Source organism: Capra hircus, chromosome 5 (genome assembly GCF_001704415.2).
Source record: "Capra hircus breed San Clemente chromosome 5, ASM170441v1, whole genome shotgun sequence".
NCBI classification, from domain to species: Eukaryota; Metazoa; Chordata; class Mammalia; order Artiodactyla; family Bovidae; genus Capra; species Capra hircus.
The window spans coordinates 56,868,052-56,879,914 of NC_030812.1; the positions used below are offsets into that span (position 1 = coordinate 56,868,052).

Consider the following 11,863-nt stretch of genomic DNA (forward strand, 5'->3'; position numbering starts at 1 on the left):
GAGAAGAGCTTAACGCTGAATTCTAAATTCTTTGACTGCTTTTATTTTTCTTTTTTCAGGTTCAAGTGCTGGATTGTGTCATGTGACCATCCCAAAACTCAGAGCACCCTATGGCCATCTTTGCCCTCTGTCACATAACTTGAAAACTGCCTGATGGCCTTTTTGCAATAGTTCCCTTCAGGAAGCCTTGATCTCAGTGAAGAGGTCCTTTCCCGGCATTCCAGTGCCCCTGTCAGCCCCATACTCCTCAGACACCCTTAACAAACAAAGGCAATCACACACACGGTGTAACAAATACACAAAGTAAATAATAATTACACTAATTATGATCAGAGGGGCACTGGCCAGGTCCACACACATCATAAGGTGAGAGGGGTTGCTAGTTCCCACTAGTTTGCTGGGCTATGCCTCCAAGCCTCTTTACCCCATGCCTCTTTGGGGGTGAGGAAGACCAGGGGAATGAGACTTCAACTCATAGGTTTATGTTCATAAGAGAACGACCTTCCCCCAAAGGTCTTTATTTGGTGGCATTAAAGGGGCATATTCTAAGTGTCTCCAAGTCTACTGCCCCAGCTCTCTAGAATTTGTAGAGGGAAGTCACCTGATGCCTATTGCCCAATCCCCACCCTGTGCCAAGATCGAGAGACATGGGCATTTGACCTTGGAGGAGGCATCTTCTGTTCTTCACTTCTCTGTTCCTTTCTTCCCACCAAGGAAATGTGAATGGTGTTGGTGGTCAGGTGAATCTTGTTCTCCAAGATTGGAGCAGAAGGAGTGATGAAGAACAGGGCCAGAGAGGAGAGACGGGGGGTCAGTACTGCTGCTGCACGGGAGGAGGCAAGTCGAAATGAGCCCTTGCCCTTTCCTGTACCAAAATACCTCATCTCACTTTTTCACTATGGGAATGGGAATAAGATGCCAAAATTCACCACCATCACCTTTCCAAGGGTGGTTACATACCTTTGCCCCTTCCATCAGCTGGGCCAGGCAGGAAAGTCATGTTCTTGGGAAGAACAAGCCTTCCGGGTCAGCTCTCCAGCTCAGGTTTTACTTGTGTTCCGTATTGTTTGCGTCAGACCCATGACTGCTGGCTCTACTCAGAGTGCGTTTTGCTGAAGGTTCTTTGCCCTTCCACTCCTGACATCCTCTAGGCTCCTGCCTGGAGCCAAGAAGTCTGGAGGTGAGGTATGGATAGGGTATGGATCAGAAGATTCTCAGCTCCTTGGTGTCAGGCACTGTCCAGCTGGGAGGCAGAGGGGAACTTGTACTCTGAAGCCTGTGACTCCTCTAAGCCTCACATCTCTTCACCACTACTCTGGTGCCCTGGTTATCTGTCCCACAGCGAGAGGTATTTTATGTCCATAAAGTGCCCGTGGTAAGTGCTCAGAATTCATCTCTTGGCTGTGGCGGGTGCTGCTATTTTCTCATTCCATCGAGGGGAAGAAACTGAGGCACAGTGAGTCCAGAGGAGGATGGGTCAGGATTGTGAAAGGAATGAATAGGCCCAGCTAGTGACCTGGAGTGGCAACCAGTCCCTGCCTGCTTTCTAGCTTTCCAAAGCAGGAAGTCTCCATCCTTCCCAACCTCTGCTCTAACTGGCCTTGTCAGATGCTTTTCCCCACTGTATCATCCCCTCCCTGCTGCCAGGTACTGCTAGATTCCAAAAATAAAAGATAAAATAATTATAGACACTCTGCTCCCTTGTTCTACCCCCTTCCACCCTGAGCTTTGGGGTTGGGGGACCGAAAGTTCCCCCTTCCAGAATCCCTTCCACCTCTGTCTGCTGGCTCTATTCCCTAGCCCAGAGCAGTGATTTGGATTCAAATGCCCTGTATCCTTCAGCCTCCCTACTCCTTTCTCAACCCCTCCTGACCCTTCGCAGACCTGGAGACTCTGGGCTGTCTCTACTCTTCTTTTTATGGACCTGAAGATAGAGGCAGGGAGCAGAGGCATTCCGCAGGCTCTTTGGTCTCTCTCTTGACTGGGGGGAATTTGGGCATAAGCAGGCCACACCTCTGCCTAAGAAAGTCAGTACCGAGAGGGTAGACCTGAGGGTTAGTTCTGTGGCTCTCATACAGATCCTGGATGTTGAGCCCCTCCCTCCCACCCTCCCCCCACCCCACCCCACCCCACCCCAGCTCCTAAACCCTAACCTCTTACCATTTCTGTGACTGCTGGAATTCAGTTCAACCCATTTGGCTCAGGAAGTTTAAGTAGGGTGATTTGGGGTTGGAAACTTCCATGTCAGCCCTCTTGCCCTCTACTCCCATTCTCAACCCTGGAAGCTTTAAACAAGTGCTTAAGTAGGTGAGTATTGAGGGAGAACAGGGTTTGGGGAATAAGGTACAAATGGGGCACAGTGGGCAGGGGCCCATCTATTTAAGTAAAGCCAAATACCAAAATATGAAATACCAAAAAATGAAAAGTCATAATAAATAAATAAATAAAATTCCCAGATCCTCACTTTTGCCCCTGCCCTCACTTTCCTTCCCCCAGCCACTGCTGGAGGGAGAAAGAGAAGAAGCTAAGAATGGATTTTGATTTCCTCTCTTACTGAGAATGGTAGTCAGGGGACCTCCCCAGCCATACCAAGCCCCTCACCTTGCCAGTGGAAGAAAGGAGGCTTGGCGTGGGGCTTTCTCTTAGTACTCCACTTCGGTCTCTTTCACATGGTTATCTCTGCCTAGTCTCTGTCTCTCCTGCATCTCCATCCCTTTGCCTTCTCACTGCTGCTCCTTTTGTTCCTCTGTCTCTATCCCTCTGCTCTACCTCTGTCTCTACGTCTCTCTGTCTTCTTGCCAAACCTTCTCACCTCAAACATTCCCCACCTGACCATGCCCCTCCTCTCCCCCTTTCCCCCAAACCCCTCACCCCTCAATCTCCCACCTGCCTCCCTCGGGTGTGCAATACAACCGTGTGGGCAGGGAACAAGGTGTGATGTTACATCTGAAGAGGTGGAGGGAGCTCTAGGGCCTGGGGAGCAGGGGGTCAGGGCTTGGGGTGTCTAGGGGCAGGGTCTGTTGGGGAGGCATCCGCTGTCCCCCACCTTAGGAGCAGCCACAGCGATCCACCACCATGCCAGGGATCTTGCCGTAGATAATCTGCTGCTTGTCATTGAAGTAGAGCATGTTGATTGGGGACATCTTGGTGGGTGTGCAGCAGGGCCCGGCAGAGCCTCTTGGGTTAGCCTGTTGCACCAAGTGGGTGTGCGGATATTTTTGCATAAACATGTACTCGCACTGGCCGGAGCAGTAGTTGGCCTTGTAGCGTTTAGGAGCGATGATCCAGTCCCAGCCAAAAGCCTCAAAGTCCACAGTGAGGGGGTAGCGGCAACAGCGGGACTCACTTGAATGTTCATCGCAGTCCAGGCCCAGGTTCCGCCGGGACCGTTTTGTGTTCTCTAGGACTCGAAGCTCCATAAAAGGATGCTGGGGGTGAGGGAGAGGAGAAAGAGATGTAATAGAGCCTCGAGGAGCTCTTACTCCCTGTTTCTTCTCACCTGCCCCTCAGTAGGGGCAGGAGAACAGAGACCAGTGGTTTCTCAGCTTCTCCAGTGCTCCCCTCCCCAGCCCGTTTTCTACCCACTTTTCTTACCAGCTAGCCATGTCTCCCTAAACTCACCTTCCCTAATTCTCTCTCTCTCGGCAACCTGACTCTCATCAGCCCCTTGGCCCAAGGTCTCAACAACAGCCCATCTTTGTTGTCCTGTGAATCTATTAACTCACACCTTCACCCCAAATACAGTTTTCAACTGTTGGCCAGCCTTGGATCTCTGAAAACTGGTAGCACCCTATTACCACCATCACCACCACCACCTCACTCCTCTAGAGTCAGCTCCGGGCCTAGAAAAATCATGCTGGTCCCTAACCCCCTTTAGTTCCTGCTCTACCATTTCCAACACCCCACCTCCTCAGGGCCAGGTTATGCATATCTGCCAATTATCTCAGGCTCCCTGCTCACCAGCCCCTCAGCTCCCGGCCCCAGGGAGGTGACAGCCAGGTCTGTGCCACTAGGATCGAAGGCGTTGATCTCGATGCCCCAGTTGCTCTGTGGCTGGCGGAACCAGCTGTGTAGTACTTGCTTGAAGTCGATGCTTTGCCAGTGGCCGGAGCGTGAATGCAGGTCAATTTTGAGTGAGCGGATACGGATGTGACGCCGGCCTCCGCCCCCTCCCCCTGCAGTCCCTTCCCCAGTTAGTGGTTTCAGTCGCAAGATCTGCAAGTAGACTGTGGCTGGGCGGGGCACAGGCCGGAGATACACCCACAGCTGGGCCTTCAGTACCTTTGTGAACATCACCTTGGGGCTGAAGTGGAAATGGCAGCAAAGAGGGCTGCCATCTGTCTGCACCGCAGGGTCGGCTGATAAGAGAGAAGGGGGCACAGTATCAGCAAAGAGTGTTCGTGGAGGAGGTCAGCAGCCCTGGAGGCATTGACTGCTCAGACTCCTCAGTCTGTGTTTTCCAGTTCTTTACCCTTTTCCCCTGCCTGTCTTCTTCACTGTTGCATCACTGGTACCTAGAACAGCACCCCCTGCTCTCCTTGTAAGATAATGGCTCTATCAGGCCTTCCTAATCTGCAACCCTTCCTTAAATGCATAGGTTCCCCTCTACCAGGTAAGCTGCAAAAGTAGTTATTGGGGAATTCTTCACGTGCAGTCTTCCCTTCCTCCAACTTTCACAGCATATAGGGCTCCACCTTTTTCTGAACCTTTGATGCTCCCCATAAAAGCCAAACTTCTTACCACACCTGCTGTCCTCAGGTCACCTTGCCCCATTTCTGCTCTATTTTGTCTGGTGGCCAGGTGTAGCCTGGCACAGGCCCCCTCGCCCAGAACAGACGGCCTCCGGGAATGGATAACCCAGGGTCCAGATAGGGAGCAAGGACTAAATTTATTCCATGAAGTAAACCAGAATTCAAATCTAGGCTTCTTGCCTCATTCCCACTAGAAATAACACACCTAGAAGAATGGAACTACTTAAGCACTCCCAATTGTATCTGGGCTTCCCGGGTGGTGCTCCACCTGCCAATGCAGGAGAGACAAGAGACCAGGGTTGATGACTGGGTTGGGAAGAAAGGAAGTGGCAACCCACTCCAGTGTTCTTGCCTGGGAAATCCATGGACAGAGGAGCCTGGCAAGGCTGTCCATGGGGTTGCAGTTGGACACGCGTGTGCACATATGCACCTGATTGCTCAATCCCTTGACCCTAAGAAAAGCTCCCTCAGCTGCTTCCTCTTCCTCACCATTAATGCCTCCACTTTCAAGAAAGGGAAGAACTACCTCTGTGTATTGTTTCTCCTACTTTCCCAAAGCATCAGAAATAAAGTTCAACAAATCAGATCAACTATAATGTCTTCTCTCCTCTGAGCCTCCTTTGGTTTTTCAGTCCAGTGCCAATAAGTCTGTAAAAAGTCATTAACATCCAGCTTTACATTTTGGCCAATTTCCCCTTGTTTTGGATCATAATCTGACCATTCTTGAGTTTAAAGGATGATTCTTAATATCTGCTTCTGTTTCCATTTCAGTTCCTCCTAGTTCCCCTTTCTAATCTCAGTTGGGAGTGCCCTAAATCATGTTTCTATTTGTTATGAATATCCATTATCACTCTTAATAGCCTGAGGAAGAACTAGGAATGAACTTCCAGAGCCATAAAAGGATGATCAGAAGTCCAAGTCCGTATGTATCATGCCCAGGTCTGCATAATCATGGAGAATTTATCATTTGTTGCTTCATAATCATTCCCCCATTCCCCACCCTAGGAGATACTAGGAGGATACTCCAAGTGAAATGGGGAGGTAAGTGCTCACTGATCTTCAGATGTTCAGGAACCAAGACACAAAGTTCCTTTGCAGCTTTCTTTCCCTAAGTTCTTCTCCAAGCTTCCAGAGCACCGGTGGTCCAGTTAGCCTCCTGCTGGATTTTCAGTGATGGGGCTGGAGTTTCAGTGATGGGGCGATGGGGTAGAGTTTGGGGAGTGGAGTTTCAGGGTTGAGGAGAGTCCCTGGGGCAGGGTAGCTGCTGGTGAGATGGACAGTGACAAGCAACAATCCAAATAGCATACTATGCCTAATTTCAGTACAGAGATGGTTTTATTTTCCTGCCTGCCTTCACTATTAAGGACTAATCTCCATGAGGGCAGACACTGTGTTGATACTGCTTCTGTACTGCTCACCACTGTAGCTTCATTGCCTCCCACAGTACCAGGCCATGCTCAGTAACTACATGCTGAATGAACTCCCTAAGCTCCCCATCTTAAATTACATAGGCAAGTCCTCGGTAATTCTTCCTGGCATAAACCCTGTTCTTTGGCTAAAATTTAAGTGGGTTTAATCACTACCTGACTCATTAACCAATATGTGACCTTATTCACCAAGCTTCTCATTGTTACAGATAATAATCCTTGCTTCATAGGAGTGCTGAGCATTAAATAAAGAATGTGAAAATAGTAGTAGTTTCTCAGTTGGTTTATTGTTAGTTTTGTAAACTCTAAACATGTATCCCTACCTAAACATGACCCGAGGCTTAGTGATGGGGGACTAGGTTCCAGGGCCCCATCCTTCTAAGGCTTTGGTTCCTTCAGGCAGAGTCCCCCATCCCCACCGTTGGGAAACATCATACACTTCTCCCCCAGTGGATATGAGGACAGTTGGTACCACAAGGGGACAGGATGGAGACATTAGGAGAAAGAGAAAGGAGAAGAAAGGAGAGACTGGAGAGGGTGAGAGAGATAAGAACAGAGAGGAGACTTAGAGATGAAGACAGACATCTAGAAGAGATAGAAGTGGAGGAGAGAAGCAGAGGGGAAAATCATGGTAGGGGGAGAAATATGTTTGGGAGCTGGAGAACACTGGGAGAGGAGGAGGGATGCTAAAGGAGTTGAATGGGGGTTAGGAAGCTGAAAGGAGGTAGGCAGCCAAGACCAGTGGGGCAAGGAGAAAGGATAGAATACAGGGGGAGGAACAAAGAAACAGGTAGAGTCACAGAGGGAACCAGGGGCTTGAGAGCGTGCCCAGTGCTTGCACAGCCCAGCTCCCAAGGGGAGGGAAGGAGCCACATCTGTGCTGGATTGATCGGGTTGGTGGCAGGCAGCAGGTCAGGTTTAGTAGGCGGCTCTGGTCTGGAGAGAGGTCACTGCACTATTTTCAGCAAAAGCCCAACCCCCTCCCTGCACCACCTCCTCCTCTTCCCACACCCCCCACTCCCAAACACCAAACACACTTTCCACACCCTGGCTGGAAAGCCTAGGGGCAGGAGGTTGGACAGAGAGGGCAGGGGCCTCTGGGTGTAGGGAGGAGAGAGAGAAACTGAGGGGCTGGGCTTGGCTCCCTGAAGGGCAAGGGGGCTGGGTTCCCAGGATGGAGGCTGGGGTGGGAGAGCCTGAGAGGGTGGAGGGAACTAGGGCAGGCAGTGCAGCCTAGGAGAGGTGGGGGCTGGGGTCCAGGGTAGAGGGCTGGGGGGAGGGGAGGGAGGGGGAGGGGAGCCGAGGCCATCTCTGCTGACAAACACCTCCCCCGATTAGCAGAGCACAAGTCTCTTATTAAAGCGGGTCCCTGGGGATTAGACTATAAAAGTCTCTTTTTCCTTTTCCCCTCTCTCCCTCCCCGCCCCTCGGCTCCCCCTCCCTCTCTTAAGAGCTCAGCTTGTCTCTTAAAGGGGACGTACAATACCTGGCTGGAGACCCAGTTCCCTAGTTATCCAAGCCCTGGGGTGGCTGGAGGGTAGAAGCCGAGGTGAAACCCCACCTGCTGGTGTCCTTCCCCCTTCTGCCCACCCCCTGAGTCTAACCTGCATTTCCCAAACTGTGTGTGCAGCATCTGTTCACTTCCTGCATCCCAACGACCAGAGCGATCTCTGGGCTCCGGCCTATTGGTTAAGAGATGCTAGGGATAGAATGAGCAAGGGGAAGTCCACAGATCCATTTCTCACACTCGAAATCCTCACACACCCGCACCGCATAGACCAAAGTATCTCTTTCCTCCATACCCTTCATCTTCTTCCAGCAAACTCTTCTTCAGAATTCCTCGACCACTCTTGTTTCTAACTTGATTTCTAACCCCCATCTCTGCTCTCAGTCAGTCTGACCATTGCTTGTATAAAAGCAGAACCTTAAGAACAGAAGGGAGACTGAGGAACTCAAGACCAGATCCTAGACCTTCCCACCCCCACCCCAGGATAGTTTCCTAGTCCCTTGAGTGTGCTTTTCTTTACAGCCCTAACCAAGTACTGTGGCATTAGGGTCACAGAAAAACTGGTGGCAGTGTTGGGCACTCAGCCTCCCAGAGGCACACCTGGGTTCCTGTGCCTCTCCCTTGGGGGTGGGCTGCTAGGACTCCCCTCAGCCCTCAGCTTTTTATGACCCATTTGCCAATAAACCAGTCTCCCCCTCTTCTGTTCAGAGCCATAAAACCAGTTGGTGGGGAGGGGGGCGACTTTGCCAAACCACAAGGGAATGAGGGGATCTGGTTCCCTGCAGTTGCTGGGGGTGGGGTGGGTGGGGGGAACACCTCAGTGCGAGGAGAGGGAAAGGGCATCATTTGACCTTAGGGAGAGCTGGGGGGGGGGGTTGCAGGGGGTGGGGTTGGGGGGGCAGTGTTGGCCTGGATTTTCCAGGCCATAAAATTTCAAAGCAGCTCAAGTCTATTAACATGTTCATCTTACGTTTGGCCAGGGACTAGGATGCCTGGGTTCCCCTCCCTCCTACCAAATTTTTTTCCTCCCTCAGTCTTTCTCTCGCTCCTCAAGCCTGGTTGCGGCTAGAGGCGGGTGAATATGAGATACAACATTAAGGTCTGAGTTGCCAAATGGGTGCCCTTAGCCCCAGTGCCATGGAGTTGAGTTCTCTGAGCTCTGTTAGTACCAAGAAGGCACGGCTTTCTCGGCCCCTCGGGAGAGCCGGTGTCAGAAGGGCTCCCGGTGGAATGGGTGCCGGCTGGGTGCCTGCTGAGCCCTGGCTGAGATACAGGGCTCGGGATCTCATTGCTGGGAGGCGGAAAGGAGCCCTAGGTTTTCGGCAGCCCGAGGGGCGCGTTGCAAAGCCCAAGGTGTACGGGGCGGTGAGTCGGTGCCAGGTCCATTGAGAGGCGGAGAGCACGGCAGCCTGGCTGGGACTGCGCGAGTCCCGGAGCCTGCCGATTCTGTTCTCCAGCCTTTCCACCAGGACCCTTCAGGATGAGTTGCCGCCCCCTCCCCTCCGCTACAGAATCCCCACAACACGGGTGGGAGGCGGTATCTCGCAACCCTTTCCGTTTGCCCCCTCACCTCCGGCAGCGGGGCGGGCACACAATTCCGCAGCCCATCTCCACAGCTCGGAAAACTTGTGGAGCAGCCCCCGCCCCCCCATCCATCAAGTTTTCGCAGAAAAGGGTTTCCGGCCGGAGTGACCCGGAGCGCCCCGCTTCGGAGCCGGAGGCGTTCACTTTCTCGGAGCCGGAGCGGGAGCCAGCACCCCACCGCTCCTACCCCGCCGCCCACTTACTCTCCTGGGCCATGCTAATGACAGTCTCGGTGGTGGCGTGGTACTCGTCCTCCTCCAGGAAGTCCTCGGGCTGCAGCGCGTCGCCCTGGAAGTCGTGCAGGTCCAGGATCTGCTGCAGCGGCGGCGCCTTGGGCAGCAGCTGCTTCACCACCTCGCGGCTGATGTTGGGCGCCTCCTTGAGCCGCAGTTTGCTCAAGATCTGCGACTTGATGCTCTCCAGGCGCAGCTCGCGGCTGTGCTGCCGCCACACGCACACGGGGCAGCCGTCGGGCTCGGGCGCCACGGACGGGGCCGGCCGGCTCGAGCGCTCCCCCCCGGCCCCCGCCGCCGCCGCCGCCGCCGCCGCCGCCGCCGCCGCGGGGCCCTCGGCCGCCTCCCCCCGGGGCCGCAGCTCCAGGGCGAGGAGCAGGAAGCCCAGCAGCAGCGGGGCCGCGAGCACCATGCTGGAGGGGAGGGGAGGGAGGACTGGGGGGCGGGGACGCCGGAGTCCCGCGGGGAGGGGGCGGAGGGAGGGGGAGGAGGGGGTCCGGGCGGCGTGGGGATTGGGGGCTGCCCGGCCGAGGGGGAGCCGGGGGGGCCGGGGGCGGCGGGCGCGCGGGCGGGGCGGGCGGGCGGCCGGGGCGGGCGGCTGGGGGGGCCCGAGCCCGGGCCAGGCCCTTTATAGCCCCGGCCCCCGTGTCGTCAGCGGCCGCGATTGGCTGCGGAGCCAACAAAAGAGGCAGCGCTGTCATCCGAGGCGAGAGAGGGAGCCGGAGAGAGCCGAGGAAAAGAGAGGGAGGGAGCGAGGACTCAGAGAGAGGCAGAGACAGAGATCCTAGGGTGAGGGAGAGGGGAAGGGAGAGAAAGTCAGAGTCAGAGCGACCAAGGGGATCCTGAGAGATAAAGGGGGGAAGTGGACACCGATCAGGGGCACAGAGATAGAGAGAGCAGGAGGAAGAGATGAGAGAGACAAAGGCAGGGGTAAGAGGGTCGGGGGAGGGGGAAGACACTGGGAGGAGAGACTTAACTAGAGAGACAGAGAAGGAAAGTGACAGGCATAACGAGTGGGGGACTTAGAGAAGACAGGGCAGAGAGCCACCAGGGAGGAGAGGGGGTATGGCCAGACCACAGGAATTCAGGGGTGCACAGACGTGGGCCAGGACCAGAAGCCCGGGAATGAGAGAGGGAATGAAATCTGGAGGAGGAAGGCGGCGCGGGCAGAGACTGGGAGATACCAAGGGAGCCCCACAGAGGAGGCAGACGCGGAGGATCAGAGTAAAGCGCAGATGGGAAGACAGACAGCCCAGCAGTGAGAGTCAGCTTTGGTGGGAGCACTGAGAGTTCAGGGGGAGGCAGTGGAGAATTTGAACCCAGAGGAGCCCCAGCTATGAGAAGGACCCCAGGATCAGAAAGGGGCCTGGAGAGAAGCTTCAGGCTGGTCTCCTCAGGGGGATCAAGAGATGGGAGAACTGGTCATGGAGGGTTAGCAAGGGAGGCTAGGAGAAAAAGAGACTAGGGCCAACCTGAGAAGGTGGAGAGGTGGTGGGAAGTCCTGAGACCAGAGGAAGACTTGGAGCCAGGAAGAATGTGAATGTGAAATTGAGGCTTGATTCACTGATAAAGGAGTCAGTAGGCTGGAAAAGGCAGGGGCTGGGGACCACTGCGGGAGGAGTGAGAGGAAGCAGGGCCAGAGACCACTGTGCTTGCAGAGCAATCGGGATCTCTGGATTCCCAGGTGTAGTTTTGGATCTGGCAGGGTTCAGAAGTCTGAGAAGGGGCTTGCAGTTGTAGGGGCAAGGACGAGAGAGAGATCTGGCTTCAGAGACCTCAGTTGGAGAAAGTGAAGTCCCCAGGGGAGACACCCAGATGTAGGACCAGCCCTAGTCTTCAGGTGTAACCCTGGGTACAGCCAGAGGGCAGAGTAGAAGAGCGCCAAGCTACTACAGTGCTCCTGAAGTGCTGAAGTTTTTCTGGTTTTGGATACCTCTTCCCAGACCCTCAGTTTCTCCAGGATGATTTATTGAGTCTAAAGCCCAGAGGTCAGGTCCTCCTCACTAGGGAGGATGCCCACATCCTTTCTCTCTGCCTTGCTTCTCTTTAACTAAATGACTTGTTTCTCTGTGTGCTCTCCCACTTGTTGTTGTGGTATATCTCCAATAATAAACTTTGTACAAAAAGACTATATTAATGAAGCTCTAGAGGTCAATAGACAACCAATAGACTGAACATATTTGAGGGGATCAGATCAGCTCTGGTTTCCTGGCACACATAATGTTTATTTAATAAGTGGGTGAACATTACTGGACTTCTCAGGCAAAACAGAGGGACATTGGCTTCCTCTTTGGACTAGATGGAGCCCTGGGTGTAAGGACAGAGTTGGGCTTGGGAACTGGAGTGGAATGAGGCAGGGGG

At 53.8% G+C, this 11,863-nt stretch overlaps 1 protein-coding gene across 1 annotated transcript; it reads right to left on the minus strand.

Annotated features, from left to right (window-relative positions):
- Positions 24-9,945, minus strand: GDF11 (growth differentiation factor 11). The gene is made up of 3 exons (XM_018048111.1): positions 9,473-9,945; positions 3,961-4,358; positions 24-3,428 (listed from the first exon to the last, which is right to left on the minus strand). The coding sequence occupies exons 1-3, from the start codon at positions 9,912-9,914 to the stop codon at positions 3,048-3,050; spliced, it is 1,221 nt and encodes a 406-aa protein (XP_017903600.1). The 5' UTR covers positions 9,915-9,945; the 3' UTR covers positions 24-3,047.